At 36.8% G+C, this 19,650-nt stretch overlaps 1 protein-coding gene across 1 annotated transcript in view; it reads left to right on the forward strand.

Annotated features, from left to right (window-relative positions):
- SARNP (SAP domain containing ribonucleoprotein) overlaps nt 1-19,650 on the forward strand; it is a 37,666-nt gene that overhangs the window by 14,901 nt on the left and 3,115 nt on the right. Inside the window, exons 7-9 of the mRNA XM_011375728.2 lie at nt 301-329; nt 2,572-2,597; nt 3,714-3,782. Of these exons, the coding sequence (XP_011374030.1) occupies nt 301-329; nt 2,572-2,597; nt 3,714-3,782 (124 nt within the window). The remainder of the gene's footprint in view (nt 1-300; nt 330-2,571; nt 2,598-3,713; nt 3,783-19,650) is intronic.

A 19,650-nucleotide genomic window follows, 5' to 3' on the forward strand; every position in this document is an offset into this window, starting at 1 on the left:
AACTTCTCTACTGATTTGGATGTAGTAGCTATAGACTGGGTTTTATTATCAAGCAGGGTTTTTGTAATAGGTAAAAGTCAGGAACTGACTGCTACTCCCAATTTTAGTAAGGCTTCTTTTTGGCTTATTCTCTAGACTCTTGGTGAGAAGAAGAGTAAATGGAACTTCTTTCATGGGGTTGTTAGAATTAGCTAATGATTGCAAGGCTTGAGATCACAAGCAAGTGCCATATGTACACTTGACACGGAGACCAGGAGTGTGAACAGCTTTCTAAAATTTAGCTTGTTTTTCTTTTTACAGATTTGGGATTTCTTCAGTTCCATCAAAAGGTAAGACTACAGACACTCTTCTGAGGAAGTTATCTTTATATATTCTTACTTTTCGGGCACAACAGATTTCATTTCTCTAAATTGAGGTAAACTTGTTAGCTCTAGAAGCCTTTAAGAAGTGAGAACATTTACTTCTTTGCATTAGGTAACTCTATACTTAAATTAATCCTTCCTGGGCAATTAAGGAAGGTATTGAAGTTACTAGAATAGGAAGAAGTGCCAATATTTGTTTTCTTTTTCTTGGGCATCTTCAGAGAAGTTTCTAGTACCTTGTTTACTATTCTGGGGTCTCAAATCAGCATATAATTATGTATAGCTGTCTAGTGTTACACCGCCTAGTGTAGTGGTAAAAGGAAAGAGTCTTTTCTACCTCAAAAATCTTACTTCAAGGAATTTACAAGAAAATAATATTGGATATGCTTAAAGACTTAGCCACAAGGATTAGCATACATTAGTTATCAGTAACTAGAAACAGTATAGTATATAATAGAGAATTCATTAAGAAAATGTGTACCATAGTTATAGTGGAAGATCATGCAGATGTTAAAAATGATATTGAAGAATATTTGTCAATGATATTAAGTGAAAAAAGTTATAAAATGATCTTAGCAGTATGTTCCCATTTTAGTAATAAAAGTGCATGTATGGATAGGAAAATTATTAGAAGGTTATATACTAAGTTGTTAAAACTTATTATCTCTGGTTTATAGAATTTTGACTTCTACAGTGAATATGCATTTTGTAATAAGTTAGGGAAGAAATTACTATTTTTAAAAAGGACATAGTCCCTGTTCTCAGAACTTAAAATTTAAATAAAGTTTTCTAATCAATCCATTCTTCCTAATGACCTTTTTAAAAGACCAGCAAAATTCTGGCCACTGTTACTATGTGTTTTACAAACAAGATATTTTCTGGCTTTTAGTTGCATCAAGAGAGCTATAATAGGATTGGTGAGGGTACAACAAAATTATTAAAGAATTAGATGGTGCTATTTGAAGAAAACAAAAGTTAAAATTAATACTTACTCTGAAAAGGAAACCCGATTAATAAAATAACGTATAGAGAACATTTGCAGCATTTTATATATATAATTTCGACATCCTAGAACTAGAATTAAAAGGAATTACAGTTTTATGAGTGAGAACATAAAAACAGCTAACAGTTCCTAGCACATGGGTTGTGGTAAATGTTGAATCTATACCTGAATGTTTACAGTAGGGAGTTAGGGAACCAATTATAAGATTGAGATTGCTTAAAATAAAATTCTGAAAAATTTTAAGTTAATAGTTGTTGACAGGATTAGGGTTGAACCAATGGGCCAATTTACTACTTGCTTGTTAGTGATAATTTCAGGGCAGAACGCTGTGTTTGAGAGGCCATAATTTTAACTCATTATGATAGGAGCTCTGCTCTTTTATCCAGATATTGATTTTCTCTTTTTAACAGCTTTGAGATATAATTCATGTACCATACAATTCATCCTTTTTAAATATATAATTTAGTGTCTTTTTAATATATTCACAGGGTTGTGCAGCCATCATCACAGTCTAATTTTAGGACATATTGATTACCCAAAAAAAGAAACCATGTACTCATTAGCAGTGTTTCCCATTCCTCTGCCCAAGCAACCACTAGTTTTTTTTTCTCTCTATATAAATTTTCTATATATATAAATTTGCCTTATAAATGGAATCTTAAAACTTTTGGTCTTTTGTGACTGGATTCTTTCACTTAGCATATGTATTCAGAGTTCATTCATGTTATTGCATGTATCAGTACTTCATTTCTTTTTATTGTTGGATAATATTCCATTGTATAGATAGATATACCACATTTTATCTATCCATCAGTTGGTAGACATCTGTGTTTTTTTGTCCCACGTTTTGGCTGCTAGGGTTAATGCTGCTATGAACATTCATATATTTAAGTTTTTGTATGGGTGTATGTTTTAATTTCTCTTGGGTGTATACACCTAGGTATGGAATTGCTAAATCTTGGTATACTGTACATTTAACCTTTTGAGGAATGGCCGAACTGTTTTCCAAAGCAGGTGCACCATTTTATGTTCTCAATGAATAGATATGATCTCTAGATGCAATCTGCCTTTTTTTTTTGTCATGCTTGGATAAAGGACAATTGTCCTGTATACTAATTCTGTGCTTTCTAATTTGATTTGAAGACTGTCAGCTTCCTTTATGACTTTTAGATATATTTAATAAAACTGTTTTATTTGTTTTTTTAGGTCTGTCATCTGACACCAAGCCTATGGTAAGAAATATTTTTTTTATACCTCGAGAGCTAAAGCTTAACTTTGTACAGTTAGTTTTAAAGTTAGAGACTCCTCCTCCTCCTCCTCCTCAGATCAGAGGAATCTGAAATCATATGAGCTTGGCGGCTGTTTTCAGTACAGTGTTTTATGTCCTGAATAAAAAAGAATTGTTTGAGGTACTGAGAGGTCAGGAAAATTACCACATATTCCAAGTCACTATAGACATCTTCCTACCCCTTCTCTTGAAAAAAATAAATAGATCGTGTTACCTAGAGGACAGTCCATGTAAGTCTTTTATTTTATGGTATTGGAGTTTTAGGCCTTGTGCAACAGTGGCTTTGGATAATGTCTAATTTTTAATTACTACAAGAGAATCTGCAGCAACTTACAATTTTTTTTTAACACTATCTAGTAAATATAAAGTTAGAGAATAAAGAGTAGTAGTATAAGATGCTTTGGGGCTATTGTGACTAGTAGGCATTTTTAGAAAATGGAAACAAGTGCTGTGGTGAAATATGTTCAGCTTTTTGAAAACCTGCTCTTGGGGTTACAGTTCATCATTATTATTGGTAGTAATAATAATATATGTCCTAAATATACTTTTGATGATAAGTCTTGATATATCAAGGTTTCTAAGAAAAGGAAGGAAGAAAATTGAGTTGGGTACTAGTGATAGATTTGTCTTCTGAAGAAGGGAGAACTACAGCCATAGTTTCTCTTTGCTTGAAGATAAAGAACTACTTGGTAGAGACTTTGTACAGGAATTAATGATTTTGGACTGTGAGTGCTGGTCTTGTTTGGAGGTGATGATTTAGACATTTGTTTGCTTTCTCAAGCAGTGTTTGTCCTACTTTGATCTTAAACCCTCCTTAGCCTCTTGCCACCTTTGATGAATGAAGAAGGCAGGGCTGAATCTTTTACTACATTCTAAGAGAGGCCTTTTTAATAATTAGTGGCATGGATGGGTGCTGCTTAGTTTCCTAATTTGGTATATAGGGTATCTTTGATGTTGTAGGCTTATTTGAACTCTTAGTTTTGGACCATAGTTTGCCTTCTATATTTTGTTTCGATTTTTTAAAATACAGGGTTTTGTTTTGTTTTTCCTGTTATTGTAGGTTAACCTGGACAAACTAAAGGAAAGAGCTCAAAGATTTGGTTTGAATGTCTCTTCAATCTCCAGGAAGGTAAAGTACTGTTTTTGTAACATTAAGGCAGTTTGGGAGCTGCATAGGCTGGAAATGACTGGGATTTTTTTGCAATGTTAAAGCAGCTTGGGATCTACACAGGCTGAGAATATAGCACCTTGTTTCACACAATGCTTTGAATATTACCTCCTCTTATTGGTTCTTGATTACATTGTGGGAATTGTTTCACAGAGCTAATTATTTTTTTCCACAGTTTTTTTTTTTTTCCCATAGCTTCTATCCAGGCTGTTAGAGCATGCTCTGTATTCCTCTTGGTTAAGATGTTGAATTCAGTGTTGTTAAAACTTGTTGCATCTGCTTTAATTTCTAATATAGGCATAATGGAAATTAAATAATCAGGAGAAAACAGTTCCGTCTTTAGGTCAAAGATACTTAGAAATAAAATTTGGACTTTCTATGGAAGAAAAATTAAGTTATATTTTTCTTTCTGCTTCTCTGCTGACACTATTTAGTTTATTAAGTAAGATAACTTTGTTGACGCCATGATGTGTGGGGTAATTAGTTCTACAGTGCATTGTTGTGTTTGGAGTTTTGCTAGGTACTTTGGAGAAAATGCTAAAGATTCTCTGTTTGTTTCTCTTAATCTTTGTTCTGTGAGAATGAGAGCATGTTTCTTGGTGGTTGAAGTGGTGGCAGGGTTAAGGGAAGAGTATTTCAAACCAGAAAAAACATCATTTAAAAAAGTCATTTTCCACTCGATTATGGAAATATTTAGCTCCCTGAAAGTCCATTGGAAAAAAATTGATCTGATAGTGGTTATATATTTCAGGAAAAAAACTAAACACTAAAAAGTAAACAGTTGTGCCCCTGTGGGAGTTATAACCTTGCATACAACTGTGCTTTATTTTCCTCTCCTTTAGGTTACTTTTTTTTTTTTTTTAGGTTACATTTTTGATGTTTACCAGAAATGAAACATCAGGTCTGTGTGCCCAGCTTGATGCTGAGACCATAGGTGTTCAATAGGAATATTTGCTGGTTTATGTAAAATTTTTAAAAATTAGAAGTTGAGAGGTAGGCAGAGTATGTGATTCTTAAACCACATGCAGCTAAATTGTGAAGAATTATTATAAACCCAAAATCATTGTGTTTTGCTAGATGGCCAACGGAAAAGATGCCTTGAATCTGTGGCCCTGGTTCTCATCTGTCTCTTTTTGTATATGAGGGTTAGGTGTCTGAGAATCTCAGCAATAACTTCACTCCTCTAGGGAATTGTATGTGTTTGTGTGTTCTATCAAAATTAACAAAATTAAACATCATATCTCCTACTACTTAACTCATATGGACACATTCCTGAGAGGAATTTGTTCACTTGAGTTATTTTGATAGCATTTCATTGCAAGGATAGATAAAGCCTTTCTCTTCCTTTTCCTAGACTCTTTCTCCATATTTGACCTGTTTTCTTTTTTAGTCCATAGGAGACTAATAGACTGTATCTGAAGAGATATAGATACCTTAGTTAATTTTGTGACTTTGAGCAAAGTATTAAACTTCTTTGGTTTTCATCTATAAAAATGGGAGGAATACCTAACACACCATGTTTGTGTAGAGTAAATAATTGTATATTTGAATTACCTTAATACAGTGACACTTTGACCCATAGTAAATATTAGTTTTCTTCCTTTCTTAGTTCAGTTCTCTTAGCTACCTGGCTCTATGACTTTGAGTCAGTTAACTTGTATATTTTAACTTGATCATTGATAAGATTTCAGTTCTCATTTTAAATCTCCGAAGGGTTGTAATCAGATAATGGTAATTGGCAGAACTCTGACTATATGAGCTCTGTTCTCTAAACATTCATCGTCACACATGTGTTCTAGAGTAGTGTTTCTCAAATTCTGTGGCAAAAGACTAGTTTTTAAAAATTTCCAACTCATTGCAGAGTGGCACTTTTGTAAAATACAATAAAAATGTTCACAGCAGTGTTAAATTACTCTGGAAGTTTCTAATAACTCAATTTTGGACTTAACTGCAGACTGATAACAGTTTGGGGATCAGCACCAGGAGACGAACCACATTTTGAGTAGCACTGTACTAGAGTATATATGATTTTTTTTCCAAGGACCTCTTTGTTTGGAGGTTTGTGACTCTTGGTGATATCTCCCTTGAGTATAGGTTCCGTATACGTTGATCATAAATCCTGATTTTCAGAATTGTTCTAATTTCAACAGTTTAGTCTAATTTTCCCCATAAACCATTACAATGTCCCAGAAATGCCGATATTTTGCTATCTAGAACACCACTGTCCAATTGAACTTTCTGTGATGATGGAAATATTCTGTAAAATATTGTTCTGTTGAATAATCTGTTATCTAATATAGTAATTAGCCACATGTGGTTATTTATTGATCACTTGAAATGTAGCTCATGTAACTGAGGAACTGAATTTTTACTAATTTAAATAGCCATATGTATATTGAACTACTCAAGTCTAGCTTATATCTCTCACACAGCTTTCACACTTAGAAGTAGCATAGAAATCCTTTATCAGACCATATACATTGGAGTACTGTTTCTGTAGCCCAGAATTTTTTAGTACTTGTAGAACGTAAGCAGTTTTATACTGAATCTATAGAAAAGAAATTAGAGAAAAGGGAGTAGGAGATAAAAGGAAGTGTTCGTTTTGTCAAGTAACTTATTTTCTAGAACTTAAGTGTTCTAGATCCAAATCCTGAAATTGCAACTAGATACATTCTCTTTGAGAGTTACCTGGTTGTCTTATGTTTAACTGTTTTTTATCACCAGAGATGATTTACTACCTAGTATTTGGTTAGCCAAGGTTAGTGACATGATTAAGTTTATGTTTATGGAATGGCCAAATCAGCACACTCTATCCACCTCATTTTGGGGATCTGGGGTTCTAGTATAGCATTTTCTTACATAATTTGGTTACCTATAAATTTTACTATTCTCTAGGTACAGATCTCATTCACTTAGATATGATGCCAATAGTGGAGGTTAGTAGGTGGTGTGAAGATGCTTCTTCTTTATCCTAGCATCCTAAAAAGGATAGTGAGAAACCTACCTCCTACGCTTTCTATTGCACAAGGTTTATGTTCGCTTGATCCAGCTTAAGGTCCTGATTGCTGATTTCTCTTCAGTAGATTTTGCTGCAGACCAGTATATATGATAAAGAGAGAAAGTGTGTGAGAGGAAGTGAGCCATGGCTCAATAGTATTTTTGACTAATTTTTTTTTAACTCACAATCTGATCACCTTCATAATTTAGATTTATGTCTTGAGCATATTACAGATTTGTGGGCATCAAATCTCTGCTATTCTTCCTAGGCTCACTTTTGCATGACTGCTCATATATTTCAGTTTTTAGCTTTACTAGTATACTATATACATTGGACAGTACACAGAAACTTAAAGAAATTTGGCTTACCCCTACCTCAGTCATCTTCCCTCTTTTCCCCCTGTCCAAGAAAGGTCTGTCCGTTCATGTTTTGAGCTCAAGTCTCACTGAATAGAATGCTGTTGGTTTAGGATAATGGGAAGTGACAGGGCAAAGAATACCACTGGCATTTATGGACATTTTTTACACAAGAGGCTGTAAATTGTCCCCTCCAACTCTTTGGACTGTTTGAGATAGAATTGCACGCCTTTTCTCATATAAGCCTCATAGTGACAATGGGCTTAGAAACCTCCCTCCTCTCAAACAAAGCAAACCCAGATAAATAACCTCTGCTTGATTGGTTCTGATTGATCACCAGCTAGATTTTCAGTCTTGTGCTTGACTGGTGGTGGGTTTTTTTTTTCTCTGTCAGTTTTCCATGCCTCCCAAGAGAACTAGTGTTTATATTGTTGAAGGACATGACTTGGCCTGGCACATAAGAAACTCATCTCAGAAAAGACTGAGAGATGGATAGAGGGAATAGATGGGAAGCCAGATTAGTTAATATATAATGGTCATAGGACATCATTTTTGGTAAAAACTTAAGTCGCAGGCCTAGGGTTATAGTGTTAACTGTTGTAGCTAATTTGGGTTGATTTGTTTTATTTTGTTTTTAAATATTGGCCCATTTGGGAAAGTGAAACTTGATACTATAGGAAGTTACACAAAATGCAGCTAGGTGAGTATTTAAAAAAAAAAAAAAAGAAGCCCAGGCACATAGCAGAAAACTGGAGTGTGGTTTATATTCTTTGTCCCTGGGAATGTGAGAGTTTGTTTCAATGCTTCTTGATTCCTTAGTAGTAGTAGAAAATGTAAGCATTTTGTATCCCTATTGATCTTACTACATCTTATCTATTAAAATATTACTGGGTTTTTCTCTACGTATAGCTCTTCATATAGGTAACTGTCCTAATGAGTTATCTTAAGGCCTGTAAACCATGAAGGCTGCTTTTCCCAAGTTTGTGATTTTTGCACTTTCTTCCATGATAATTGTGGTCTCTGTTACATAGCATCAGGTTATAAAAACTATCGCTCTGCTGACCATCTTGTCGTTGAGACTGGTAGCTAGAAGATTCTTGGGTGGCTGCAGTGATTAGTTCCATGAGCCTTTCATAATTATATACTTTTGCTCACCATTGGTTGGGGATGAAAAGCTTCAGAGAGTGAGATATAAGGCTTGCCTTGTTTTTGAGGAGCTTGTCACTAAAATGTGTTGAGGGTACCAGGAAGGAAGCTGGGACAGAATCAGTTCGAAGCCTAAGAGGGTACCAGTGTCTCCTAGCATACAAATTTCATTGAGGCTAACTGATGGTGGGCTGGTCTCATTTAGTCTCTTCTGGAAGACCCATTCGATTATAGCTAGATTAACTTGACCATCTGAAATAAATGAATTCAGCAATGGGGTTTGGTATAGAGAGAGGTTAACCACTGGGATGTGGAGAAAAGGGAAGTTCACGCTATGGATTTAGAATTTGGTCCCAGCCTTCTCAGAGAGCCTATAACTGGAATTTGTTAGAGAGTTTAGGTAAGTGTATGCAAATGTTTTCCAAAGGAAGAACCGTGGGACCATGCATAGGACATTGCCAACATGGAACTGTAAGAACCCAAGGAACTGTAAGCTCTGATGATGTGTTGGTAGAATATTTTTTAAAGGATTAGTTAGTTGTAGAAGATGTAGATCTCAGGATAAGTTGGGAAAGTAGCCTGCCGAGTAGGTCTGGGTTCTTTTTCAACTGAATATACTCAAACAGCAGTACCTAGGTCAGGTGTAACACTTAATTCTCTATTCCTCTTTCTCATTGGACCCATGAGGCCAAGAAAAATGCACATAGTAGGATTGTAGATGGAAAAACCAGTGTAATCAATGAAATCGCATTTCATTGATCAAGACTTTAGGGGGAATCCCCCCTACACTTTGTTGTAGATTGTCATTTTTCCCAATATACTTCCTCCATTTGAAAAATTGAATTCTTTTAACTTATATTAACCATCAAGAAAAGATAAGAATTGATAATATATATGGGTAGATAGAGATAGCAATTGAGAGTGGCTCTCAGGATGAGTTTCAGGAAAAGCCAAGACCCAACTCTACAGTCTTCAGCTTTTTTTGGAATATTTTAGGCCCAACCAAAATTTAACCAGTCCTTTAAATCCCCTTCTAACTTAAAATAATTTGAAAATAAATATTTGACTTTTTTTCTGCCTCCTCTCTAAGATAAAAAACACAATTCTGTTTCTCCACCTGTGCATTGGAACAAACCTTGAGGGAGTGGTGAAGGAGCTGTTTAAAGAGGAAACAATAGGGAAAACACTCTGACCTCAGTTTATCCCCTCATCTGGTTCTTCATTTGTCCCTACTGAGGAACAGAACTTGTCTTTTGTCTGCAACACAAATACATCTTCACCTCCCTCCCTTTCCACTTCCCCCACCCAACGCCTCCCTTCTCACTCTCCTCTATTATGGTTCTAATCAATGATGTCATTATGTGTGCCATTCAATTGCTGTTGAACCACTTGGCTGTAGGAATTTGGAAGAGCAAAGAGGCAGAATGGAATTTTTCTCTCTTGCCCAGGGCTCTTGAAAATGTATTCTAATTTTAACTAGAGAAATAGGAGTCAGGTTTTTCTTTGCTCAATAACTTGTTCTACTATGCCCTAACCTTCAGACATACACTTTTTACTTAGCTGGATATGAGGAAAAATTGGACATAAAATTTTAGGGATATAAATCGAACACTTCGAGAGGAAAAGCTTTAAAAATTGGGGGAAGCAAGATGAAATTTTTGATACTATGTCAGCATTTATGGCTGGTGTTTTGCCCTGTTTACTATAAATTGTATTTTTCAGAAGTTTCTGATAGAAGGCGATGCTTCCCCAAGGTTCATAGTTAAGACTACTAGGATCTTGTACCTTTTTATTTTATTTATCTGTCTCCGATTTCATTTATTGAGTTTGATCCTAAAGAACTAGAAGTAAGAAAGTTTGTAGTCAGGAAAAAAAACCCAGTGTCTTTTCTATTTCCCCAGTTCAATACCCCACCCCCACTAATGTCTTTGCATTCCTGCTTCTAACATGTCAGAACTGATGACTTTGATAAAAAACAAGTTTTATGTCTCTCTGTGGTCCCCCTGTAGTCTTTGCTCCAAGAGTAAACACAGCCTGGAAGAGGAAGGGAATGCTGGATTTTGTTGAGTCTGTTTTACTTTTAAATACCTTGAATTGTTTTTTGCCAGCCAAGTTCTTGGGGTGGGATCATTCTTTGAGTGATAGGTTTTTTTCGTTTGTTTGTTTTTAAGTAGCACTCTTTAGTACATAAGATGAATAATTTTTCAAACCCACCTGTAGATCACATTATATGATTGTATGTCTAGTTATGTCTACTTTTGGGGGGACTTGTAGCTGACCTGGCTTTTCTAAGCAGAGTAATACCTGTTTGATCACTTCCAGATATTCTCCTTGGCTGTGGCGAAATGTGAGCTATCTGAATCCAAGTCTATCCTTCGAAATCTGTATGGGAGGAAAAGGTGTGGGCAGTTTTTTTTCTGGTGTGTGTGTGTGTTGTTACTTGGGGGGGTGCTAGAGAATTTTGGTGTCGGGCTCTTCATGATAGAGCTGTAGCGGTAGAGGAATGTTTAAGGTATATTTTAATACTTGAGAAGCTGACATTTGAATAATACTGTTCTTTGGACTGACATTGATATGCAGAGGTAATATTTTATTTTAAAAAATGCATATGAGTTCAATTCAAGTAAGGTTTAATAATTACATGATAATTAATTTTCCCACATACGCACCAAAATAGCAAAGTTGCTTTTCATGCCTGACAGCTAAAGCTGGTCAGAAAAAATCCTGTAGTGTTTTAGAGATGGAGATGAGGCAGGACATCAGACTGAGAAACATTTTATTGGCAGATAATCGACGGATACTTGGTGATGATGTGTGCAAACTAACAAAGACCCTCTTTTTAGTAAAATTTGAGGCCCCTTGTTATGATCTAGAAAATGTTAACTTTTTTCCTCCCCTTTCTTTTGCTACTCTTTTCTCACATTTTTAAAAATGATATTTTAACCAAATCTTACCTTCTCATCCCCAGAGCAGATTCTTAGAACAGAAATAGAAATGTACTTTCAGGGTGTTCTACATTTAGAATTCATAACAAATATTGAATCTTTTAAATCCTTACCAGTGAAATGTGTTATGGAGAAGGAGATTATGTTTAAAATGCTTGGTATCTGGATTTTAGAAAGTATTTATTGGGTGAGGAGTTTATTGAGTTATAGAGGACTAGGCAGTTGTAGAATTTTCACTATTATGCTAATGCTTAGGTATGAGATGGTTGAGGAGGAAAAGAAATGAAATAAACAGAGCTATAAGATGAGAAGCCTTATTTGATGGCTCTCTTTAATGATCTAAATCAGGGGTCCCCAACCCCTGGGCCGCTGACCAGTACCAGTCTGTGGCCTCTTAGGTAGGAACTGGGCCGCACAGCAAGAGATGAGCAGTGGGTGGGGAGTGAAGCTTCATCTGTATTTGCAGAGGCTCCCCAGCGCTAGCATCACCGCCTCAGCTCCACCTCAGATTGTCAGGATTAGATTCTCATAGCACCAGTCCCCTGGTGCTAAAAAAAAAAAGGTTGTGGATTACTGCTCTAAATGAACCAGCAAAATACATGAGCCTTGAAACAAAATCTGTCTGTTCTCTATTTTACTGATATTCTCTTTCTTTCTCTGTATTAATTCTGTAGGAAAAAAATACCTTTGCATGTTTGAACCTAGTTGCTGCCACCTTTTCCCCCATACCTGAGGTATTCTCCGATCTTGTTTTGGCATGTTCTTCCTTTGTGGAACTCCTCTGGTTAAGAAGAGTCTCTTCCTCTGTTTGAATTCTAGGAAGGCAGCAAGACCTGTGTGATTTCTTCACTTCTTTTTCCCTTCACATCCCTGCAGCTGAGATATCCTGTTTGTAGGAATCCTAAACTTCCTTTGGAAGGGCTCTGGTGCTTTGCGGTGGTGAGGGGGTGTCGGGGTGGAATGGAGTAGCAGCTTTCTTTAGACTTGGTGGAAAAAAAATTTTTTTTATTTTGGTCTATACTTCCTCAAAGCTATTTGGAATTCTTCCCAGTAGCAGTAAGGGTCACCAGGGGACCCTTTAAAAAATACAGCTCCCTAGGCTCTTCCTTTTGAGATTCAAATTTATTAGGTTAGGGCAAAGCCAGAAATCTACATTTTAAAATATTATGAGTAAGCAGGGTCAGGCCTGGTTAGTACTTGGATGGGAGACCACCTAGGAATACCAGGTGTTGTAGGCGTTTAAAAAAAAAAAAAATTCTAGTGTTCATTCTAAATTTCTGAATTTTCAGGTAACTGTTGTCAATCATTCTCTGTATATTTTGGCTAAGATAGCATTTCCCTCCCCTCAGAAGTTTTTAGCTTCCCTCTACTGACTTCTTGACATTTTCTCCAAGCTCTGCATTGCTTATCCTTAAAAGCAGCAGCTTTCTGGCTTTTAAAAGCGGGGTAGCGGGGAGACTTTTAATAGAAACTTGGTTTCCGGGGGTCTCAAGTGTAAAGCCTTCATTTCCTCCACCTGCTTTTCTTTGTCCTACAGTCAGTTAGAGCAAGACCGAGACGACCTCCTCTGGGGTTGGAGAGGAGTGGGGGTTGGAGAAAGAGCTTGATTTGGACAAGGAAAAGAAAAAGTGATAGGAACTAGTGATTCAGAAGAGTGTTTGGTTCTGAGCTGACTGTGTTTGGAGGCTTCAAATCCTGTAAGAGATACAGTTCCTGGTGGTCTCTAATTCTGGTGTAGCTTAAAAGTTCCTGGCATTCATCTGGCCCTAGAAAGTAGATTCTGATCACACAGTTGAAAGATTGTTGACAGTAGGTAATATGGTTGTTTTGGGAAGTGTAGTATGTGTATGTCTATGGGAATGTTGGAAATGTTGGAGTGTCTATTATGTATGTGCTAAGATGGCATACCCTCTGCTAGTCCAATCCTTCAGCATTAGTCCTGTTCTGTGGTTTGTGGCATAAAGCTCTGGAGTAAACATGTACGGATGAATTTCAGAAACTGGGGCAGAGAGGTGACAGCTGTGTGTTTAAGTATTGAAGTGTTTCTGAGAGAAAAACCATCAGTTGCTGTCATTCACCCTGAGAGTATGAAATTGGAAGCCCACTCACTCTGGAGTGTTTCATAACCTTTACCTCTGGGAAGTCAAGGCCATGTCATTATTAATCTACCACCGCCTGAAAGCCCCCAGGCTCTGCTTTTCATCTTGCCATCAGTCACGTGGCAGAGTCAGGAAAGTGACCATAAGGCTCTCTCTTTTTCCATTTTACCTCCCTTACATTCCCTTGGAAAATCAGGTTGGCCTGAGAACTATTAACATCATAGTATAGTAATTCATTTACAAAGAGGGACAGTTACTTATTTTGCAAAATGTGACCATCTTAGTTCACTGTTATCCTCTTCCATCACTCCAGGAAAAAGACTTCTGAGAAAATTACTGTTAACAGTGGGATAAAGTGACAGGATTTAGGTCCTAATGGGAATATATTATGTGAGACTCTTAACATTGAACTGTGTTGGCTGTGAACAATAATAGCTCAGTCATTAAAACAGCTAAAGGAGAATGGCCAACTCCAACTCATAGGCAGTACCTGAGTTTCTCTGAAATGCCTCTTCCTACTTATAAGGATATCTCTGAAATTTTTAAATTAAAATTTCTGCTTCTTACAAACGGTGTAAAGAGATGATAAGTGAGTGAGCTTGTTGCACTGACTAGGAAAAATGCCTGGCTTTGCTAATTCTTTTGGTTTTCTCTAAGAATAATGAGTCTATTTCTTATTTAAATTAAGTAAATACTCTTGCTTTGTGTTTTGGGAATTACTGAGTTCAGTAATTATTCTCTAAATAAGCCTGGATTACATTTGGATCACTGTTTTATTTCTCCTAGTTTCTCCTTATGATCCAGAGTGGCACTGGTAATAAGATTGAAGAAGGTGAATGCTTTCAACATTGCAGCCTATGGGGTGCTAATTAAATCAAAGAGGGCTCCTTTTGGCAGAGCAAATAACCTTAGAACACTAAGCTTGGAGTGGTAATATTTACTGTATTCAGAATAAAATTAGTAAGTTTTGAAAATGTTCCTTTGAATTCGAATCTTGAAGACAAAATTTGGTTTGGAAGATAACATAAGTACAGTTCCATTTTGGGTAGAGAGTTTATCCTTGGTTACTCTTTGCCATAAAAAGAGGCAGTCACTTTAGAAAGCATCTATAATATTCACGTTGCAAATTATTGCAGCTGATCTTCCATTTGGGACTTAATTCCTGGCTACAGTGTATGTGCCATGGAAACCATTGACAAGAGTCCTTAATTTAAAATTTTTAGTTATAACTTGGTACCTCCTTCTCTTTTTTTTTCCTTGGGGCATTGAGGTATTTTTTAACTAATCTCATATTTAGAAAGGCATAAGTTCTTAAGAGATCAGCAGCAACACTATAACTCACTGCACTATATGCATCATGTCTTCTAAGCTTCTACCTTGGGATCTGGGTGTTGAATCTCCATCTCTGGATCTCATGTTTCTTTCACCTCAGTACTTCTGGCCTCTCTTTTCTTACAAAAACATTTTAAAAACCACTTGCCAGAGAAAGGGCACACATTTGGTTCCAAACTTTATAGCATTCAGTAGAAAGAGGAAAACAGTTGTACTGTTTACTATTATTCACAGGGTTCAAAAGGTAAAAATTAACAAGTTACTCAGCAAAAGCATAATTATTTTAAGTCTGGGAACCAGAAAGAAAATCTCCCCATGAATCTTCATAACGCAGTAATGTAATGAATAGCGGGACACATCTTTACAGTAATTCAGTTGTGAATTCATAAGCCCCATAAGGATCTTTGCCTTATTCACATCTCTATTCCTAATGCCAGTACAGTACCTGACCAAAAGTAGACATTCAGTAGATAATTGAATGACAGTGGATAAGTGGATTAATTTTACAGTTTCAGTATTCCTGAAAATGTTAATAGAAGCTGATGTCGTGTAAGTCAGTAAAGGCAATTCCTCAGGGACCTTTAGAGTACCTGGAGTTGGGTCCACAGAGTTAGGTTGGATCCTTGCTCTGTTCCTTATATAGATATCTTTTTTGGTAATCATTAATTATTAGTGATGATGAAATCAGTAAAGCCTGGCAATGTAGATTTTTTAGGGTTTCAGAAAGAGAAGATGGTCAGTAATACTTGGAGAAGACTGTGGTTCTGTCTGATTACTGTTCTGTCACATTTAAACCCTAGATCTAGTCATTTGTCCAAACACTCATTTGCCTTGCAGCTAAAGGGAATTTCCTTGTTGCCTTGGTAATGATTCTGATTCTTGACCAACTTTTGATGACGTCACATCTAATGTAGAAGAAGAATGAATGGCATTGTTAGCGTCTAAATTTTGTTGGTGGTCTCAGACTTTGTTTCAGGACCAGGAGGAGTGTTGCAATAAAAATAATAGCTAATATTTATTGAATACCTGTGTCATAGTTCCTATGTACTGAACACTTTTCACACATGTTATTTGTATTCTTGCATTGAGTTTCTCAGTCTTTTCCCTTGGCAGGTATTATTTTTTTATATATTACCTGAGGGTTTTCAAATATGAAAGGGAAACAAGGAGAAAAGTGGATTTTGAAGTGTTGAAGATGTCTTCCGAAGGCTCAGTTTGGAACTGTCTTATTCCATGATAGAAAGTACAGTGCTAATGATTTATGGAGTATTTGGCTTTATTAAATATACATCATGCTTTCTTATATATGTGCTTCTTACATATGGGCTCTCTCTTTTGCTCAAATCTCTTTTTACTTTTTATCAATGAACTTTTAAAAAGAAAGACAGTTATTGGGAGATATGACGAATAATCCTCAGTAATGTGTATGCTGAAATTATTGGTGCCAGTTTCCTTGCAGTTTAAAACTTGAGTGACAGGATGGGAGAAGTGAAGTATATGTATCAATCTGAACATTCAGTGCCTGTGTTTAGTCAGTGAGGACAGGTTTCTCCTCTGATTTTGGATGCAAGTTGTATGTTTTTAAGAGTTTTCACTTAGGAAATAAGGGCGCTTTGGATTCCATTACTTTCTTAACACACAGAAGTATGCATGGGAAGAAAAAAGATTTGTTAGTGTTAGAGGGTTTGCAGGAGGGAAGTGGGGGAGGGAGGAAGAAGGGAAAGGTTTGCAAATGCATATGACACTGAGCTAGAGGGGTCAGTGCTCCTTGCAGATGCACAACCCCATTTGTGCACTTGAGCATGGCCTGGGGGAGCATTGGTCTGATGAATGCAGAGAGAGATGCATTTTGATGGAGGTAATTTCCCTCAGATGGGTCTCCCCATCCCATGAATCAAAACCTGTCAGCAAGGAGCTAAAGATGGAGTGAAGTTTATTGTACGTTTGTTTCCATGCGACACCGTCACGCTAGAAGGGTCAAGTGAGAGAGATCATTAGAACTGTGTTGATTTACTGGGCCTGTTTTGCACTTTCCCTGCAGGGCAAGAAGGAAAGAGGCTTTAGAAGGGGAGCTGAGGGGCGCTGGGTAGGGAGGGAAGGGCAGGCCTGCACAAAATAAACCCTCACTGGTCTCTGTGGGTGAGGGGTGGACGGTCTGTTTGTAGGGAATGGGGGATCTGTATTGTGTTCCCCCACCCCCAGACCCCCTGGTAGATTTGGAGCAGATGCTCTGCCTAGATCTTCAAGAGAGGCACCAAGATCTGATTAAAAAGGAAGCTCATGGGGGAAATCTCTGATACTACCCTTAGTGGATAGAGAAGTATATCCTCCCCCCTCACCCTATTCCTTTTCCTCCCTTTTTTCCCCCTCACCTTTGAGCTCAAAAGGAAACACAGGAAATTTAATTTAGATTTAAATTTAAATTTAATTTAGAAGTCAATTTCAGGATATAATAAAAGAGAGAACCAGAGGAAAGGCTGTCCCACACATTTCAAATGGGCAAAGCTTTGTGATGAGATTTTATGAAGGGAGTAGCCCCAGGGTTTGTACTGAGAGAATGGCTAGGTTTCAGAAGCAGCATCTCCCTCTCTGTAATTTGAACTTGAAGTACCCCTAGTACTGAATTGAATGGAAAAAAGTACATAGTGGTAGTTCAGCAAAATATGATTTAGTCCTGCCTCTCCCCAAGAAAGGTGTGGGATACACCTTTATTCCCCCTAAAACTTTTTTTTTTGCTTTGCCTGGAGACTTAGTGAAGTGGAGATATTTCATCTAGAATATTCTATAGAGGCTCTCGTTTTGAAATTTCCACTTCTATCCCTTACTCACTCTTATCTTAGTGGTGGTAGGTAAAATCAAGAAAACTTTTCCTAGTGACTTAGGTAAGGAAAAATATAGTGAGGTTTGTGTTCATTGGAAACCCTGCTAATTCTTTTATTAAAATTTAGCAGATGGAATAGGCAGTTAGCCAAATTAGAAACAAATTTGGTTGAGAAAATCTTATAGATTACGAACTGGAGTTCTTTCCTTGGATCCCTAGTTAGTTATAAAGTGGAGGCATGTGGTTTGGTAGAAAGAGAATGGAATCCTAGCATTGACCCAAGTTGTTTGAATGAAGTGGAAGTCATTGAAGTAGTTCACAGTTACTTTAGGTAAGGGTCCTAGGAATCCTTATCCCTTGGGAATTAAGCATTTCTTCTGCTATTGTTCCAAAGAAATGCTTATGTAGGATACTTGAGGAGATGGTAAAGTTAGGAAAGTGGATTCTTGAGAAAAATATCCTGGATTCCATTCTTGGCTCTGCCACTTATTATGTGAGACTATTCATGAGACTTTAGGGAAGTTACTTAATCTCTCTAAGCCTCAGTTTCCTAATCTATGAAATGAATTTAGTCATAGTTCCTACTATGTATGTCATAGTACTTAGTATTTTTAAGGTTGTTATAAGAAGTAAATGAGATATTGCATATACAGAACTTCATACAGTACTTGGCACATAGTACTCAGTTGTTAGTGACTATATTATCATTATTTTAATTTATGATTATTAAAGACAAGATACTTCTTTTTTACTTGGAAGCCAGCTCAGTGCTTTACAATAGTTTAGATTCCATTAATTATGCACCCACTATGGATTTGCTGATGGTTATAACAAAAAAGGCAGAAAAATTTCATAGGCAAAATTCTATTCTAGTTATACACTGTAATTAAGTGATAACTCATGTAGGATTCTTCAATCCTTCATAGCCACCAACTTTTCTTAGCTCCTTTCTTCCTGAAAGGCAGGTGCAGCAAAAGGGAGAGAATGAACATGTTTCTCAGGCTGAAAGAGCCAAAGTAAGACCAAGAAAGTACTCCTGTCTATCGTGTTCAGAGAGCTGGGCTAGTTGAACAAATTGAACACAGAAAGCTGGATAGCTGCCCTGCTTTTAACTGAAGAAATGGCTCCTGCGATCATAGGAACAAAGGCAGCTCCTTGGTTGGAGTTGACGCTAGAGGTATTAAAAAATCTCTGTTTCTGTCTGTAGTCTTTTGACTCTAGGATTTTGGGGACACCCAGAGATACAGGAATATGAACTCCTCATTTTTTTTGTTTTGTTTTGTTTTGTTTTTAATCCAGCTCAGGAGCATCACATAGGAGCGTGTTCAAAAGTTTGTTTAAATTCTTTTACCTACCCTTATGTTTGTTACCAAAGAAACCGTTCTGGCCCATAGTGGGTGGGTCTGTGTATATGTAATAGAGGGTTTCTTGAGGTGTATGAGAGGATAGGACCTTTGTCTAGATGTGCCAAATTCTAGAAAATCCTTTCAGGGGATGGGGCTTTAGATGACTATTGACTGGATAAGAGGGGAAGGTGGAGAAGGAGAAAATATCTGTTAAAGTGGTAAGGTTTAAGTCCTGATATATATGAGACTCTTACTTTGAACAGTATTGGTTGTGAACAGTAGCTCAGTCTTTAAAACAGATATAGGAGAATGGTCACCTTTAATTCATAGTGAGCTGAAACATTCTCTCTAGTTACAGGGCAGGCATCATGAGTCTCTTGAATACTTGGAAAAGGTCCAGTGCATCTCTCTCATAGATGACTGCAGCAATTTTCTTGACTCACTTTATTTCAAAATCATTTCAGACTGTTCAGAGCCTTCTGTGACTTTGTGGGCATTCATAACACTTGGTGTTCTTTGGAAGCTCTTATCATTCTGGCTCCCTTTCCCTTCCCTTTTTTGGCAAGTCAGTGGAACTTGTAAGCAGGGTTTAACAAATAGTTTGGGTGCCTTCTCCCAACTTGCCCTCTGCAGGTGTTCCTCAGTGAGGCCTCACTTTACCATGTCTTTCAACTACAGAAATTTGTTGAACACAGAAATTTGTTCTATGGATATTTCTGTTTTCTTGACTCTACTTATCTTAGGAGTATTGAGGTCCTACTTAGAATTAAGTTTTTAAGCATTCTG

This window comes from Pteropus vampyrus, unplaced genomic scaffold, assembly GCF_000151845.1.
Source record: "Pteropus vampyrus isolate Shadow unplaced genomic scaffold, Pvam_2.0 Scaffold276, whole genome shotgun sequence".
Lineage (NCBI taxonomy): Eukaryota > Metazoa > Chordata > Mammalia > Chiroptera > Pteropodidae > Pteropus > Pteropus vampyrus.